This window comes from Diabrotica undecimpunctata, chromosome 10, assembly GCF_040954645.1.
Source record: "Diabrotica undecimpunctata isolate CICGRU chromosome 10, icDiaUnde3, whole genome shotgun sequence".
Lineage (NCBI taxonomy): Eukaryota > Metazoa > Arthropoda > Insecta > Coleoptera > Chrysomelidae > Diabrotica > Diabrotica undecimpunctata.
Window position 1 is genome coordinate 39,146,718 of NC_092812.1, and position 19,417 is coordinate 39,166,134.

Here is a 19,417-nt window from a genome sequence, read left to right on the forward strand (position 1 = left end):
AGAGAATTACATTGTAGATGATATAAATGCACTACAAAAGCGTTTGAACCTGTTAAACGATTTTTTACAATAATTTTTAATAAAAGGGGTTGTTTTTAAGATTATTTAAGGGTTGAGAATGTACAAAATATCCATTAATATAATTGACAATATTTCAATTACCTAATTTAACACGATTTAAATCCATAAAATGCTTTAATATAAATTTTTTTCATTATTTTCAATAAGGGGTGATTTCACCCCTTAAAAATAAAAAGCTCACCTATCGCATATATAACTTATGAAGAAGGAGGTAAGATAAGCCTAATTCCAAATTATTAGCTAAATCGATTCAGTTATAAAAAATTTAGAGGTATTGACCTTTTTTCATCCACAGTGACTGGAGTATACAATTTATACACAATACATATTCAACACACAATACACAAACATATAATCTACGTAAACACACATTACACAGACAAATAATAAGAAAACAGTCAGAAGTTGATATTCCGAGGGTAAAAACACTACCATCAATTTTTTTTTCAACAAAAGCAGGCTATTGCCTACAGTTCGAGACCAAGTAAGTCAACCATCAATTTTGAAAATCATAACCTACTAACAACTTGTTGGTTATACACCCAGAATTTTTAAAATAATCTTTTTTTTTAACGATTTCCAGAGTGAAAATCGAAACGTCAAAACATTAGTTAAAAATGTAATTTTCATTACAATCAATTATTATTGTGTTTATGTAATGTAACTATGATTTTTCACTATCCATAAAATCTTGATATATATAGACTTTATAAAAACTGAAAGAATACCTAATAGTACATAATTACTTACCTTTGTATTGTAAGTTCCGTAATTTTGTCTTGCAGGTCTTTGCATCTTTCATCTATAAGTGAGTAGCTTGGCATTCTTCTAAAACTGCCATACGAAGAAGCATTTAAACTGTTCCTTGGTAAAGCAGCCAAAAAAGTTGTAGTCGTAGTTGTTGGTCCACTTCCATTTTCAGTTGTACGTCTAATCTTATTATCTTTACAATAATATAAAGTAACAACAAACGCTAGAATAAAAATAAGCAGAACGGCACAACATACTGCTATATAAAAAATATTTGCTGAGTTTGCAAAATGTGGCAATGAGTCTTTTGAAATATAAGTTGTTAATTTTTCTAATTCCAAACAAATCTTTTTTCTTCGAAATATTAATGTCGTCACATTTTCTGATGTTAAAGTCACGTTCAATTTGATGGCTATATCTACCTCTCCTTCTACTACTCCAGAACATGGCAAGGATATTTGAAAGGTTTGAACTGTGTTTGGGATCACGCCGACATTGGATATATTAAATGTTGGAAGAGGAAGCGCGTCAGAATTTGAAGTTTCTACTTTAAGTTCATAATGGACCTAAAAATATTAATTAATATTTGAGTTCTAAAAAGAGGATATGACAATTTAGAGCCAAAACAGTGATGTAAATTAAATGCTGATTATAGTTGGTTTATGAGCAAATGAGTATAGTTTGCCCTTTGAATTTTTTCAGAAGCTATATTGACTCATTAATGAGTCAGTAAAGGACCGATTTTTTCTTCTCTGGAAACCATCTTCTACGCTTATCATACTGTACTCAATTGGATAAGCAATTATAGCAATAGTAAGTTCTGCAGAAGCTGCTTTACTGTGCTGAAGGTTCACCCGTAGGACCCTGATTGAAGATTAGCAGAGACAAAGTTCGCGACCGGAAGTCGCTCTACTCACTCCCATTTTTTTTTTGTGGACTCGGAAGAGTCACTCAGTTGTGAGGCCATCTTTTTTTGTCTCGTATCCATCTTATTCCCCACGAGTTGGGACGAAGTTCTGTCAGGCACGGCAGTGCGTCCATACCGTGCCAAGGCTATAATCTCCCTGTGGTGCGAGGTGCGACTGGCTGGTGATTTGCCGATAGGGTGGCCAGTTTTTTGCCGGTCAGTGTACATAATAGTATATCATTCGACGGTTCTCTATGCAAGTGAACCGTGGATTCTTAATAAAGGTCCTGAAATGAGATTGGAGAGATTGGAACGTAAAATATTTATAATTTTTTAAGGAAAAATGGAGAATAATAACTGGCGAAGAAAGTGAAATAATGGAGTTATGGAAATGTATGGCCAACCAGCAATAACAACCATCGCTAAAAGACTAGGTGTCTTGGCCATGTGGCTAGAATAAAGACCGATAGCATATGACAATTATTCGCAATTTATAGGAATAAAGAAACAAACGCTCATATGGTATTCGAGTATGTGAAAATTGTGAAAGATATTTTTTGGGGAGTCATAGCTAGTGTTAGGAGGGGTGTGATATTGACTGATAAATTGTGAAATTCGTATGGCATCAGAACTCAGTGCTTAATTCTTATTTATTCTTATTGGTATTGGAACACATAACAGGAGAACTAAATGGTAATATTCCCTGATACTTAATGAATGCTGATTCATTAGTTTTTAAAGCAAATACTGAAAGGAATTTAGAACAAAAGTTGGAACAGTGGAGACAAGCTCTTAAAGAAAAAGGTTTATAACTTAGAAGGATACAAAGAGTCACTGGAAAGTACATTTAATGATGAAGTAGCAATAAGATAACTTTGGATGGTGACATGATTGTGAAAAGTAATAATTTTAAATACCTAGTATCTTTAAATAGAGAGTAATGAGGAAATAGATGGAAATGCATGCAGTGTAGTTGGGCGTTTTCAATGAAACTGAAAGAAAAATTCTATAGCACTGCCACACGACCAGCTATAATGTACGAAACTGAATATTGGGCAATTAAAAATAAAGAGAAATGCATGTGACGAAAATGAGAATGCTTAGATGGATGAGTGTGGTGACAAAACAGGATAAAATTAAGAATGGATATATTAGGGGAAGTATACGGGTGACACCAAGTGATGTCAAAATGATACAGCACAGGTTAAGCTAGTTAGGGCATGTTCAACGCCGAGATGCTTATCACCCAATATGAAGAATGTCTGAGTTGCAAGCAAGTTCCTGGAAGGACTAAAAGGAAAAACAAAGAAGACCTGATTTACTATTTTATTTTGATAATAGAATGATTACCATTTTCCTGTTTTTTCCTTGCGATTTACAATAGAATTTCTTAGAAGATAATGTTATATATTCATATGATAGAATTTTTGGTGTTAATAAAAGTTAATCACACAGAGATTTTTTTCGATAGAGTCTCAGAAGCTAAAGTTTATTTCATGTAATCACATGAGCTTTCCTCCAATGGAAAGCATTTCAAAATATTAACACAGTAGCATTTCCAGTAGCGATTAATTGTTAGTTTAACTATGATACGACCAATCATATACGAATTATATACTTAATAAATACTTCGTCTTGACTCAGAACTGTCAATCCCTTTAATGACTATTTATTATAAATATATTAATATATTCACCAATTTACTTACTGCCTGTCCTGGTGTTAAACTTTCCCATGTAAAGTACAACGAATCAATGTTGGACGGAATAGTAACAACATATTTGAATGCATAATTGTTTATCACGCCCTTTCTGATGTAAAAGAGCTCAGCGTGTAAACCTGAAACAAAAATTATACGTCACTCATGCGAGTATACAGTAGGTGACAAATAGCTCAATTAAGTTAGTTTTTTAATCGACACAACTGTATTTAGCCTTTGCTAGAATACCACGGTAGATCGCTAAGTGATGGTTATTTGAACCGCATCAATTTTTTACATTTTCAACCCTCCAAACTCAACAAACTCAAATATATCGAGTCGTCAACGATTTGATTGACAAATGATTGACGGGCAATCCGTTTATGATTGGTATAATACACACATCAAAATAATCTAGGGGACAAAAACAAAATGCGAGATTACAGAAGGACTTCAAATAATTTATTTCAATTATTTTTAATAAAAAAATATGAACAAGTGTCCCGAATATAAAAGAAACATTTTTTCGTAGAATTGGTATTAATTGAAAATGGTATTAAAAAAAATAAAAAACTAATTTCGTGCCCCTTATCATCATCTTTGGCTGTACAACCCTATCTTTCCTAGGCATTCCCCCCTATCTTTCGCCCTGGCTTTCCAATTTCTGACCCCTAGATTCCTCAAGTCATCTCGACTTGAGTTTTGAATCTAGATCTTGGCCTGCCTCTCTTCCTGGTTCCTACTGGCTCTTGATATAATATGTCTTTGGGAGTCTCCAGTGTCCATTCGTTCAAGGTGTCCTAGCCACCTTAGTCTATTAATCTTAATAGACTGGACGATGTTGCATTTTTCATAGCATTCGTGCCCCTCAACTTCCAACAAAGTAGTCTTTAGGTTTAGTACGTATAGTGTATGACCTCCACAATTGTTGATTACTGTCCTACATCTGTGAGGAAAATTCATGATCAGATGGTCAATGTCTTGCTGTGGTATTCTGTTCCACTCCACTGAAATACCCTCAAATAGTTGCTGTTTTGTATTGAACGCAATATTTTGTTATAAAATGCGTCTGTCCAATGTACCCCATACATGCTTAATTGGGTTTAAATCTGGAGATTGTGGAGGCCATGGTAAAACCTTAATTTCATTATCTTCGAGGAATCTTCTCACGACTCTGGCAGTATGCGGACGTACATTGTTGTAAATTAATTGAAATTGGGGACCAGCTTTTTGGGCAAAGAGTACAACAATAGGTTAGAACATAATATCGCGGTAGTCTGTTGCATTTAGAAACCGTTCCAAAGAAACGAGATTGGTTCTTCCACCAATAATGATGTCACCCCATACCATTATACTGCCGCATTGCTGTCTTATGAACCTTCTGCACGGTAGTCAATCGTTAAGCATTGCCAAATCGTCTTTAAATTCTTGTCCGCCTTGTATCTGGTGCAAATGCAAAACGAGACTCATCTGTGAACAAATTATAGTGTATTTTTATGTATGAGAGAGTAATAAAACAATAAATTATGTATGCAAATCCCTAAACTGTTGATACGGGTGACTCAATGAAAAACAGATATTTGTCAACAAGTTTACAGAAGTATATAGGAAAACAATTTTAAATTGACTATGACCACCAGGTATAAAGGTTGGAGCAGAATAGAATACAATAGTTGTGAGGATTACTAATCCCTAAATAAGGTTGCCAGTGTCGGAGTGATGGAGGTTAACAGGTACTAATGAATTTGCAAGAAATGTAAGATGTTTATTTTATTGGTTATATATAACCAATAAAAGTTTAATAAGTACCTACCTATTTGCAAAATAAAGTTTAATTCTTTAGATAAAATAAAACGTTTTATTTTATCTGAAATGAGTGCATTCCACGAAGTAAGGGTTTCAACAATCAAACATTTAATTCTTTAATTCCAGGAATCTACGACAGTAATTGACTAGATAATTACCTTCTAAACTTATTCCACAGAAAATGTGATAGTGGGTTTTTCCATTTTGTAGGAAGGTCCAAGTGGCGTATTCAAAATTCTTAACAGTTCACTAAAAGTAGGTACTTCCGTTGCAAGGTGCAGTTTATTGTGTATACTAGTGTTATGGAAAATTTGGAAGTGCCGTGTAAACGCCGAAAAATTGGTCCTTTAACAGTTAATGAAAAAACATTAATATTTAATTGTTTTAAATCATTTACAGACAAACGTTTATGTGAAAGTGTTGATGAGACCGTTGAGTTAGTTAGCAGTACACTTGGTGTTGGGAAATCTACGATTTACAGAGTTATTAAAGAAGAGAAATGTGGTAGTTTTCAAATGCCACGTAATGCTCCAGGGAAACCAAAATTTCAAATAGAATATCATTTTAAAGAAGGACTTCGACGGAAAGTGCATGAATTCTTCTTTAGACAAGAATTTCCAACATTGGATAAAGTTCTTGTCTCAGTTCGAGATGATAAGGATTACCCAGAAATGAGTCGAAGTACGTTATGGAAACTTTTAAAAGAAATAGGCTTCCGCTGGAAAAAGAATCCCAGAAAGTCTATTTTATTAGAAAGAAGCGATATTGTCATATGGAGAAGACATTTTCTAAGAACCATAAAGGAAATGAGAAACCAAAAAAGAAAAATATTTTATCTTGATGAAACATGGATCAACGAGGGTCATACACCAAATAAATTTTGGCAGGATGAAACTGTTACAAGTCAAAGGCACGCTTTTGTAAATAACTTATCTACTGGTTTAAACCCACCATCAGGAAAGGGACGCAGGCTGATAATAGTACACATTGGCAGTTCAGACGGTTTTGTTGAAGGTGGTTTATTAACTTTTGAATCAACTCGTACCGGTGACTACCATGAAGACATGAACGCTGATGTCTTTCAAGAATGGTTCGAACAAATGATAGATCTTCTTCCTAAGAACTGTGTAATAGTAATGGATAATGCAAGTTATCACTCCAGACTTATAGAAGGACTGCCCACAACCAAGTGGTTAAAAAAAGACTTGCAGAATTGGCTGAGTTCAAAAAATATTACGTACCATCCCGGATCTATAAGAAAGGAACTTTATTCGTTGTGTGCCCTTCATAAAGAAAAATTTAAAAAATACGAAATTGATGAAATTGCCAAAAATCGTGGAATGACAGTACTTAGATCCCCACCATATCATTGTGAATTAAACCCGATTGAACTGGTATGGGCACAGATAAAGAGTGAAGTTTCAAGAAAAAATACCACTTTTAAAATTCATGATGTTAAACAGTTGTTTTTTGAGGCCGTAAATAATGTAAAACCTGAAAACTGGGAAAAGGCAGTAAATCACACTATTAAAGAAGAGGAAAAAATGTGGAAGCTGGACAATATTACTGATAAAATGATCGAGCCAGTTATTATAAATCTTGGTTCTGAAAGTTCATCTTCTGAATCTGATTTGGATTTGTAACAAGTAGCTGTAAGTTTTATATTAATATTTTTATTCATCTATTTAACATACCTTAGACGGTTTTAAAAACTCTTTTTCTCTTTTGTAATTTTTAAAAATTAAAAAAAATGTGAATTTTTTAAAACCCTTTTTAATGTAGGCCAGTCAGTTCTAATATAGTGTGTGATAAAAGAGGTCACTTTTGTTTACATACACCTAAACACTTTCTAACACTGAAATAATTCATTTATTTTTTACAATTATTCAAAGTAATTTTTCAATTAATCTTGAGCACACCCATGGAGTGGTCGGAGGTACCAGTTAAAATTATGCTAATTACTCTCTCGTTCATAAAAATAAACTATAGACGATCACTCATCTCTAATATAATTTGCGTGTTCTTATGCCCACTAAAGTCGTTGAGCGTGATTTTCTCTAGATAACACAGACACCCTCACAGGTCTTCGAGCATTTAACCCTTTTGCATGTGGTCTATTTCTATTGGAGACTTACAAACACCTGATAGGTCTCTTACATCCTCATTTGTAATTGTAATGCAGTTACAGTGCGTTCTCGCAAAGACTGCAACCTAATAAAACGGTCTTCAGTCTGGTTGGTTATCCTAAGAAATATTACTTTTATCTTATAGACAAAAACCTATATTGAAGTTTTGTTAAATTGTTTATAGCCATTCTTATTAGCATTGCCCTTGAAGTTGGTACAATAATTGACAAAATAACAAAAAATATTAAAAACATAAATTTATTTTTCTATTTGCAGCTAATTTAAAGCAATTAATATAGGTGTCCCCAAGATTATTTTGATGTGTGTATATACTCCGATGCTCTTATGGTAAGTAAAACAAAAAATATAAACAGATAATTTTAAATTAATGAGTCCAAAGCACCTCAGGCACGGATCTATTTCTATAAAGAAATATAAACACCATTACCAACTAGAGCACCCACACATACACAACTAACGACAGATAATGTTGAAAGATTTTATTGGAATTCTTAAAAATAAAACAAATAATATTCTAGGTAAACGGATCAATCCCGTATCGGGTGGAACTCAGAATTCATGGTTTTAGACGATCAGGAGGTATAAAATATTTTACATAATTTTTACAGTGTGTTGTTTTATAACTAAACAAAACAACAGTTAGACGTTATTCGTTATTTCCAATCCATTTACTTTAGAACAAATTAAGAATACAGAAAGTATTGCTACCCCAAATGCCTCACATTTACTTTCAATAAAATATATAGATAAGGCGAAAAGCTCGGGTTCGTTCGAAAAAATGTTTCCATGAAATATTTTTTCATAATCACATTCGTGAGACATCCCAGAATAACAATTTTATTTTTTTTTTAACAAATTGTAAAAGTCAACTTTTTCAACTCGGGAAAATTGTTTTTGTTTTTTATCCTTTTGAACAAAAAAGGTCTCTTGGAATTTTGTTATAAAAATGATCGTTTTCGAGTTATTAACAATTAAAACTTCAAGGCACAAAAACACAAGTACAAAATATAATTTTTGAAATCATCAAGTGCCTGAATTCAAGTTCAAATCTTCGTCTATAAGCTCCCTATGAGTATTTTGCGCTTATTTTATTTTAAAACATTGTTTTTTATTTGTTAATGAACCGGTTATAACAGGACGTGCGCTCGGTATTTACAGATTTATTAGTATACAGATTCCAGATCGCCTTATCTAACAGGCGCTTCATTAACAATTAAAAAAAATGTTTTAAAATAAAATAAACCCAAAATATTCATATGGAGCTAATAGCAGAAGGTTTGAACTTGAATTCAGTCACATTTACTTGTGTTTTCCAGCTTTGAAAATAGTAATTTTTCGTTTTTTTTTTAGCTTTATAATGTTGTAACTAGAAAACGATAAAATTTGTATCATAAAAAATATTTGTCCGTGTCGAGAAAAAGTTGATTGTTAAAATTTGTTTAAAAAATTGTTTAAATAAAATAAGACCACTTTTTGAATAGGCGACTTATTGTTTTGAGCGCACTACTGAACATGGGTCTCCCGTAAATAATTCCATTGCATCCGATCTTGAGCACCTTTAATCCAGTTGTGCTGGATGTTGTCCGACGACCACATTGTTGAAGGACGTCTTCGATTATGATAAGCAAAATTTTCTTAGTTCATCTTCCATTTCTGTTCGATTTCAGCGTTATAATTATTTTAATTTCGTCCGTAACACCAATTTTTCTCCTATTTAGTTTGAAACTCTGTCTCTGAGGGATACATTCAACATTGACCTCTCCATTGCTGTCTGTGTCACTTGTATCTTATTGATTACTTTTTTGGTAATAGTCAATGTTTCTGCTCCATACGTTAGAACTGGGAGTATACATTGACCAAAGACCTTCCTTTTCAAGCACATGGAAATATCTAATCTAAAGACTTCCATCAGTTTTTCGTAAGCTGTCCATGTTAGTCATATTCTTCTGTTTAACTCTGTTGTTTGATTGGTTCTTCCTAATTTAATCTCGTCGCTCAAATACTTATAGACATACACTTGTTCAGTTTGTGTTCCATTAGTTGAAATGTTTTTGGCCAGTACAAAGTTGGTCATGTACTGTGTTTTGGAAAAGTTAATTTTAAGGCCAATTCATGTACAAGAGCTCTGAAGGTCTTGAAGAAGTTGGCAGGCATAACCTATCCCGTCTGCAATAAGGACTATGTCGTCTGCAAACCTCAGGTTGTTCAGAAACTCCCCATTTATGTTGATTCCAATACTTTCCCAATTATTGTTTCTCATAGCACTCTGTAATAAAGCGGTGAATAGTTTAGGAGAGATGGTGTCTCCTTGACCAACCTCCTTATTCAAGAGAAATGTGTTTAATGAAGTTTTTGTTGAACTACAAATTTGTTAAAAATGTCAATTAAGTAAATGTTCAAAGTGGGTTGCGTTGTTTTTTAAACAATAATACAGAAGAATTTGTGTTTTGTAGGGGTGAAACTTATGTTATTTCAACACCTTTCTAACCGACTCACATGAAAGTCCTGTGATTGCAGATGACCTCATTAAAACCTCATTAAATTTTCCATTTAAGCCAAAGTTTCACAATTACTGCTTCACTCTGTATAATTATTATTTATACCATTGGATAAGACTAATATTGACATGTAAAAGAGATAACTTATTATAAAATACCTATTTGTTGTTTTTTCAGTTGTTTTTTAAATAAACTAATTTTGGAGTTAAAATATTTATTTGTCTTGGCAGGCATACCATAATTAGTGTGGGGAAATGGCACTGAAAAGATTGTCTGTTGTTTCTACTGGGTACTTTGAGACAAATGAGTAATAAAAATTGAGGACAATCTATAATAGCATTAATGAACTGCAGGAAACATAAATCTAACAATATCCACCTTGACTCAAGTGTTGGTAAATCAATACTATCATCTCTTAGCCACTGATAGTCATATTCCTCTCTCCGGCATCCACTTCTAAAAGCTGCTATCCTCAAAAATTTATTTTTGGACACTTTCAATCTGTTCAATGTAACAGTTGTATGATGGGGACCATACACTGATCAATACTCTAGACTAGGCCTAACGAGACTGCAATAAAGTATTCTAAATGTGAAGAAAGGCAGGTCTACAGATGTGCGTTGGATAAATCCCAGTACTTTCATTGCCCTGTTCGTTACTTGATTGATGTGGCTTAAGAATGACAGTTTGGTGTCTAAAGAGATTCCCAAGTCTGATACTTCATTTTAGAGCCCAATGGCAAGTTCTTTATTGACTAATTATAGGTTATTAGAAAACTTTTTTTGTATTACCAAGTAACAAAACCAAATAATATGTTTAATTTGTATTTTTAAAACGATTTCAGAAGTCTAAATCGAAACATCACAATAAATGTATTTTCCTTTGAAATTGTGGTTTTTTATTGAAACCGTCTGTTGTAAACCTATATTCAAACATTCCACAAAATCAATTCGCTCTTCCACCACAACCACAACAATTTCCACCACAACCTCAACCCATTTACTATAACCCAAGCAACTCATCTACTGTAGGGCAGACCTCAAACACAAAGTTAAAAGTTGCAATTACACATTCAGAAAACTCGGATATTGAGTCTAGCGAAGGCGACGATCAAGAAACTAAAAATAAAAACTCATAGCAAGTAGTCAAGAAACGTAAGTTTTCAAAACAGAATAACGATCTTAATTCTCCAAGCTCACCACCAACAAAAATATAAAATCCATACAGTGCATTATCAAGCGCCGAGAGCCCTGAACAAACTGAAACCTAAAAACAATAGAAAATACCAAAACCACCTCCAATATTCGTATATGGCGTCAAAAACTTGAAAGATAGGGTCTAAAAGAGGAAACCAACAACATTCAATAGCCCACACGTGTGTACTGAAACAAATCAGCCCAACACCACTCTACAAAACCATTAACATATGGAAACGTGACAGCACATCAAACCAACCACGATTCAGAACCTAAAACTAATATAGAACAACAACTATTAACATTCCTAAACGAGTTCAAAAACGTGTTCTCGCAACTTATGAGGCAAAATAGTATGGTATTAAACTTACTAACACAAGTATTTAACTAAAGAAATTCTTAAACATACTTTGAGTTGCCACATGGAACGCTAATGGCCTGCTAAACCATAAGCAAGAAGTAATTACTTTCTTAAACCTGTATAAAATTGATGTTCTGCTTATTTCAGAAACCCACTTTACCAATCTAGCTACGTTCAATATTCCGCTCTATACCACATACAGCACACCTCATCCCGATGATACAGTCTATGGTGGCTCGGCGGTAATCATCCGCAGCTGCATATCACATCATGTGTTGCGAAAATATGCAACAGAAAAAATACAAGAAAAATCTTTCAAGTGAATGCAACGCCATCCCACTTCAACATATCTGCAATGTATAGCCCACCTCGTCACACAATCTCCACAGATGAATACAAAGCATTGTTCCAATTTTTTCAATTTTCAATCCTATCTAGAAGAAAATACCAATCTTACTCTGCATATCAAATTTACACATGACATAGATACAGCAGCTCAATACTTCACCACACTTGTGCAAAACGCGGCATGGCAATCTACACCATGAACTGAACACAAACCAACGCATTCCACAAATGTTCCCCTGCACATTTGCCAACTCATTGCTGAAAAACGTCGTGCGAGGAGAACCTGGCAAAGATCTAGAAACAACATAGACCTACATATATTCAATAGACTACATAGGCAACATGGAGTAGACATCAAAGTCGCAAACAACGAAACCTTCGAACAATTATATTACAAACCCTAGCAAATGACCAGACGTTATGGAAGGCGACTAAAAAGCTTAAGAAACCATACACAACTATCCCTCCCATCCGTAAACCAAATGGCGAATGGGCCTATTCCAGCAAAGAAAAAGCGGATGTCTTTGCTGAACATCTTACAAACGTATTTCAAACAGAGCCAATAGACCCTGATGAAGAAGTGAAAGAACTAATTAGCGCAGCATGTCAAATGTCTCTCCCAATTAAAAGTTTTATTCCTATAGAAGTCAAGAAAGAAATAAACAAACTCAACTCAGGAAAGGCCCCAGGTTATAATTTAATCTCGGCACAAGTACTAAAACAACTTCTTCGCAAGACCATTACTTTGCTAACAGTTATATCTAACTGCATGCTAAGCTTATCACACTTTTCAAAAATATGGAAATTTGCTGAAATCATTATGATCAGCATCATACCATCAGCCTACTCCCAACTGTAAGCAAAGTTTTTGAAAGATTGCTGCTACAAAACTTAACATCCAAAACAAAATTCCAAACCTATCTGATTCTACAGACTACACTTATGGGGCTGTGCAAAGCCAACGTCCCTAAATATCATCCTAAGATTCTAGTCTAAAGTGCTAACATCGATAGTGGATCACGATGGTACATAAGTAATCAAACACTTTACTATGACTTAAAGATTAATTTCATCAGAGATGAAATCCATCAAGCCTCGGAGTCACAAAATAAATGTACCATTCACCATGAAAATGAGCTAGTAAGGGAATTATTCAAAAATGGTCCAGCCACAAGAATACTAGATAGAACCTGGCCCCAAGACCTACTTCAAAACTAAACCAAAATAGAAGAAGGTGAGACATCATTGGATGTCTCTCCTTCATGCCTAAAACCTGTAACACATTTACTTAATACTCTGTAATGATGTAGATTGTAAATAAACATAATTATATATATATATATATATATATATATATATATATATATATATATATATATATATAATACTATCCATGACGAAGATATTTCACCTTCCTTCGCGACTAACAATGCTGATCCTGATGTCTTAAGTGGGAACCCAGTCTCTGATACTCCTATAAACAAATATTTTTCATTACCATATTTCAGAGATATCACTCCGGGGTTAACAAGGATTCTGAAAAGTGTTGAAAATAGCTTTGGCAATAATAATAACAACATTAAACTTAATATAGCTTGTAGATCAGCCCTAACAATTAATAATCTTTATTCTAAGATAAAAGATAAGACTCCCATAGATAGGCTTAGTAATATTGTCTACAACATTCCATGTCTCTCTTGCAACAATTCCTACATTGGTCAAACATCTCAATTATTGAAATCACGTATTACACTACACAAAAGTGATTCTCGGCTTCACCCTGACCGTTGTGCATTAGCCAAACATGTCCATTCCACTGGTCATCTCATGTACTATACTAACACCACAATTCTCCACCGTGAGAACAATAAATCTAAAAGAGAGTTCATTGAAGATGAAATGAGATTTCTCCATTAATGTTAAGAGTGACATCAAGAATCTAAGCGATATATACCACCTGTTACTTAAATCAGATACCAAGAACAATACTATATCACAGATTACTAACTTGACTGATATATCCATTAACTAACAACTAACATACCTTTATAATTAATTTTCATTAACAAAAAATATATAACATTCCCTTGCTTTTCTTAGATATGTCTCAATAAGATTCAATAATACATGAACAATATAATATAATTAAATAAAGAAAATCAAAATAATATTTCCCTTTACTGGGATTTAAATTCATTCGTTTTTTACCAATGAACCTTAACGACATAAAGATTCATACCAACTAATAATGAAGTGTCAGCGCTTGCGTTCTGGCTTAAACAGAACCTCACTTTTAACTATCTAAAAATCAAAAATTTAGTTATTGCCGACATTTCAAAGAATTACCTCCTTTTAAATGTAGTTGCATTGGGTTTTTCGATTAACCTTGGGTAAGCCTTTACGTGTCAAGTTCGAAGCTACCATACATTTCAATCCTTATAAAAAAACTTTTTTTGCACATAGTAACAAAAAACACCACTATGTTACTAGCAAAGTTTTTTAATATTCTAACTCTACAATTCTAAGTTACGGTAAGATCAATAATGTTTTAATAAATAATATATGGTAGCTAATTATAATTTATACTCTTTCAGCCCTGAAGAAGCCAAATTAATTCTCTTTGGCGAAAACGTTCGGCGAAACAATTGATACACATTAGAGTATTTCTTGCAGATTTCCCCAATATTTAAGAGTTTACTATATATATATATATATATATATATATATATATATATATATATATATATATATATTTCTTTGGTATATTTCAGGCTGGGTCAGTCTGGAATTAAAACAATTCTATTTTTTTTTGACACTTAATATTTCACCAACTGATTGTTGGCTTCATCAGAAGTGCACTACAAATTTATTAAAACAAAGAGATAAGCAACATTAAGATAAAATTACATAAATATTTACTCACAAAGGCAGAATTGTTCACAAAAAAAACAAGACACATTTTGTACTACACTTTTACAATTAGACTGCCAATTTTAAAATAAGTTAAAATACACATAAAACAACAAAAGTGTATAGTGGGATAGACGAAGTTCTTTGCATTTATATAAAATAAAGTAACAGGTACATGGTAAATTAATTTTGAATTAAATGGATTGCAGAATATTGCTGTAGATGCTGCTTAACTGATTCGTACCTGCTTTGTAATTTATTACATTTTTTGTGTTGGTAATATAACACATTTTGAGAAACAGCCTGTTTTTATAATTAGTTACTGTTTGTAGGATTTCAACATTGGTATAGTCAAACTTTTGACCTGTGTTGATGAAGTGTTCAACAACAGCACATGTGTTTTTACCTTTATAGCAGTCACTTTTGTGATGGGTAATACACTGTTTTGACCATTGGCTTGTCTGTACAATATAGCAACCTTTGCAGCCTAAACATGGTATTTTGTAGATTGTCTTGGTAGTGTACATTACTGGTGTGTTATCTTTAACACAAGAAAACAAACTTTTGTTATTAATACCGCAGTACCTACCAATTCTGATGTTTGTGTATAGTTTGAAGAGGGCTGTAATCTTATTTGTTAGATTACCAACGAAGAGCAATCTTTTATATTTAAAGTTTTATGGAGCATCTCTATCTAATGGTCCATCATAATAGTAGGAGTTGTAAATTAATTGTTTAAGGAGTGTCTTTAGATAACCTTTGTTAATAAATATCTCCAGTATTTTGCCCTGACTGTTACTTAGAAACTAGTTGTTGCATATATTAAGTATTCTATTTTTCATAGCAGGAACTGTACTGTATTTCTAGATTTTTGGGTGGTTGGAAGCAAGGTTTAGAAATCTGCCTGATGAAGTAGGTTACTGGTACCAATCTAGTATTATATGATTGTCTTCTGTGCAGATTACTTTAGTGTCCAAAAAATGTATGCTATTGTTAGTTTCTCTTTCAACAGTAAGTTGTATTTTATTATTAAAAGAGTTAAACATATTTAAGATGGTGTTGACCTGATCATTTGGTACAGCACAGATGTCATCGACTAATTTGTATAGGAAGGTTAGTATAAATGGGAGGTTGATTGTGCTGTTTGCTTTGTATTCCTTGGAAAATGTATCCCTTGTTTTGTCCCTACTATACCGGCTCCTACACCCTCAGATGTTTTTGAGCCATCAGTGTACCAGGTAGCTTCTGCTTGTATGGGTACACCTTCCTTCCAGTCTTCCCTGCCTGGTGTATTAATTTTGAATTTATTGTCAAAGCTCGTAGCTGTTGCATTAATGGGTTGCCCCATTACAATATCTGCTTTTAGCTCTTCAATTAGCTTTCTATTGCCAGCACTATGCACCTGGCTTATATATTGCTGAGTATGTATTAATCTGTGTATCACAGATCTGGCTTTACCCTGTATAAAGATATGAAGGGTTGAATATTCAGCAGGACTTCCAACTCTGCTGTAGGAGTTGTTTTTATGCCCCTCTAATACACACACATGCCTTTGTGTATTACCTAGCAGCCTTATCACTCTCATTTGCATCTTTGTCCACCACATCACAAACCCACAGGTTATCATTGGTCAAATAATCCTTGTGTATAACCAAAGGATCATTTTGGGATTGAGCCCCAATTTTTACTACACATCCTTCTACATCTGCCCAAGGACATAGAAGCTTTCTGTGTAGTTTTCAGTATGTGAGTATTCCATGTAAGACTATGATCAATGAGGCTGTTAAATATGCACTGTTCTTATGAAGCTTTTACTTGATTTCATTCTTTTTGTGACTTTTAAACTTTGTATAGGGCATATAGTTTGTCTACAATTCACTTAATTTTGACTACATTTTCTTCTGTATTACTGTGTTGGAAAGTCTGCAAACCCTACGACTGCTTTATACAAATCTATGATCAGTGTCAGTTTTATGTATCAGATTATTAGTGTGTAGAATAGTTATATATTTATTTATATAAATTTTTACACGTAATTGTGCAAATTTCATACATAAAATCAAACTGCCATAATGATGTATGTAGCTGAATGTTGGTCTGTTAAAAAGAAAGAGGAACAATAAATGCATGTGGAGAAATGAGCATGCTTAGATGGATATGTATAATGGCGAAAAAGGATAAAATTAAGAATGAGTAAATTAGTTGAAGTCTAGAGGTGGCACCCATTGATGTCAAAAGGAGAAAGCAAAGTTTAAGATGGTTCAGATCTGAAAAGAGGTGATATACTAAGCTTCCTAAAAAAGTAGTACTAAAGGAGCCAGCTTAAGTACTAAAAATTCAGTAGAAAGATATAATCAAATATAATTATTAATCATATCTTATAACTATTATACTTATTATTTTATTCTATTAAAAGAAAACAACATAGTAAACTGTATTTATTATAAAATAAAGATATCACTGTTGGAATATAAACAAAACTGTAATTAGTAATCAACACCTACTTTATAGGTTATTAACAAAGTAAATATAAACACATTAAAAAATATATAAATAAAACAGCACCCTAGTACTAAGTTCCAAAATAAAATTGGTAAAAAGGTAGCATAAAAATTTTATAGGGAAAAATTTCTCATAAAAATATACGAGTAATTATAACGACCCTAATCCCTTTGAATGACAGTTAATGTGGTGTTAATTTTTCCTGGGGGTTGCTTCAGGTTAATAACTCTACCCTAGATTGCATTTTGGTCGATCCCTGCACACATGCGCAATTTTATATGGTTTCTATTTATAAACATTTGAAAAGAAAAAATAATGTACTCACCAAAAAGTCTTTGAACTTCTGGAAGACTTAAATATAAATTTAAATAGCCACTGACCGCACAAAAATACGCAGTTGACAGTAAAATAATATTGTTTAGAGTACAACTCTTCATCTTGTTGAACTAATTTAGGTCCTACATTGTATAAAAATTGTTATTTTTGACTGTGTTTACACCTTATCGGACTACGCCACATTGTATTCAATTCTACGCGACTGTGCGTGTCTGTCTGTGTCAACTTCTTCCCGTTCCCATTCCTTGGATTGTTCCTATGTTTTGTTTTACTAGCTAAAGCTAACAAGCAACGCCCGATGCCGATTCTCACCATGTGCTGTATGAAAATACGTATGTTGCCAAGTTTCTTAGTAGAAAATCACATACAGTTGAGTCCATGGTTCTTTACCCGTGCATAAAATGATGATGATTTAAAGCATATGAAATACGTCGAAAAATTCGCGATTGAAACTGAATGTAGAGGGCGGGTCGATTGCAGTGTCATGGCCGATATAAATGGTATAAACAAACATAACAGTCTAATGTTTACCATTGCTTTTGCATGTTTAGTTTGGTTTAAGACAAGTTATTTTTATCATTTAAAAATGGAAATTAGCCTAATGATATCTTTGAGTATTGTGGTGAAGCAAAGAGACCATTGGTTGAAGCGGAAGAAGTTTTCAAGTGATGAATTCTTAAATTTTAACTTTAATGTTTGGAACTGGCTTGTGTATTGATTAATCCTATTTTGTGTATACCTGGGAACCCAGAGTATAATGTTCTGTGTAATGTTTGTCTTACTAATATATGCATTATTTTATATTATTCCTGATGTTTTTAATATGTTAATTTTTATTTTATACTATTTTTTGACATATTGTAAGTACTTTATTGTATATTAACATAAATAAATAACTTGAACTTGACTTTATTGTAAGATAGTTCATTTGATTACATGAAATCAACCTTAACTTGAGATCACGTGTCAGAAAAGATCATAACACATGATTTGTCTTTAAAAGATTCCATAATAAATCTTGAGGAAAAAACGTCATGATACTATCCCAACATGGTAAGTATTTGTATTACTGCTATTTTTTTTTATTTATATCTAAAAATAAATTATGTATTCTCAATATGTTATTGACTTAATGATAGTGGTATTTTCTTTTTATTCATTTCCTCTTTTTCCTCAAGTTTTCCAGTTTAGGAAAGAGAAATAGTGAAATATCTTCTGTTGATCTTGAATTGCATTGAGGAACAGAACAATATCGATTTGATTTAAAATACTTTAACGTGGTCATAATGCTGAAATTTACTAAAAAAAATCGATTGCCTGTAAAGTCGGTTTTACGGGCGAAGATTTTACGTGACAACGTCTTTTTCTCGGTAGAATATTTATTGATATGAATATTATTAAATTGCACAATAGGAACAAGGAATTGAATGAAAATAAGAATTGCACAAATTTTAACTATAGAAATATATTTTGTTTACTAAAACATTGTACATGTAAACTTAAACTTAACTAATCTCTATTTGAGTGATTTTCACCGATTCAACGCGCCTAATTCTCTAGTGCTGCGCGCGCAGCGGACCGATCATGTTTGAGTGGGAGAGAGACGCAAGGCATTCGCCGGTCCGGCGGGCCTCTCTCTCGTTCGGTGACTCATCGTAACAGACGTGAGCGGGCGTTACACTTTTTCATGAGTGACTCCGAGCCACAACCTAATTTAAGACGTTGTCACGTCAAAATTTAATAATTTTATTCAAATCAACAGCTGTTTGGTTTGTTTATACCACTTTTAGTAGTTTAAATTTATTTCGCCAGAGGTCAGATACTTTGTTTTCAATCGCGAATTACCCCAAGCAAGAGCTAGTTACAGAAAGTGGCT

General features: G+C 33.1%; 1 protein-coding gene across 2 annotated transcripts in view; it reads right to left on the reverse strand.

Moving 5' to 3' along the window:
• dnt (tyrosine-protein kinase Dnt) overlaps nucleotides 1-17,930 on the reverse strand; it is a 35,710-nt gene extending 17,780 nt beyond the window's left edge. The window contains exons 1-3 of one of the 2 annotated variants that reach the window (XM_072545760.1): nucleotides 17,531-17,930; nucleotides 3,435-3,577; nucleotides 832-1,397 (exon numbers count right to left, since the gene is read on the reverse strand). In XM_072545760.1, the coding sequence (XP_072401861.1) occupies nucleotides 832-1,397; nucleotides 3,435-3,577; nucleotides 17,531-17,642 (821 nt within the window). In that variant the 5' untranslated portion in view covers nucleotides 17,643-17,930. The remainder of the gene's footprint in view (nucleotides 1-831; nucleotides 1,398-3,434; nucleotides 3,578-17,530) is intronic. The other variant, XM_072545761.1, reaches the window with a different exon arrangement.
• Between the last annotated feature and the right edge of the window lie 1,487 nt (nucleotides 17,931-19,417).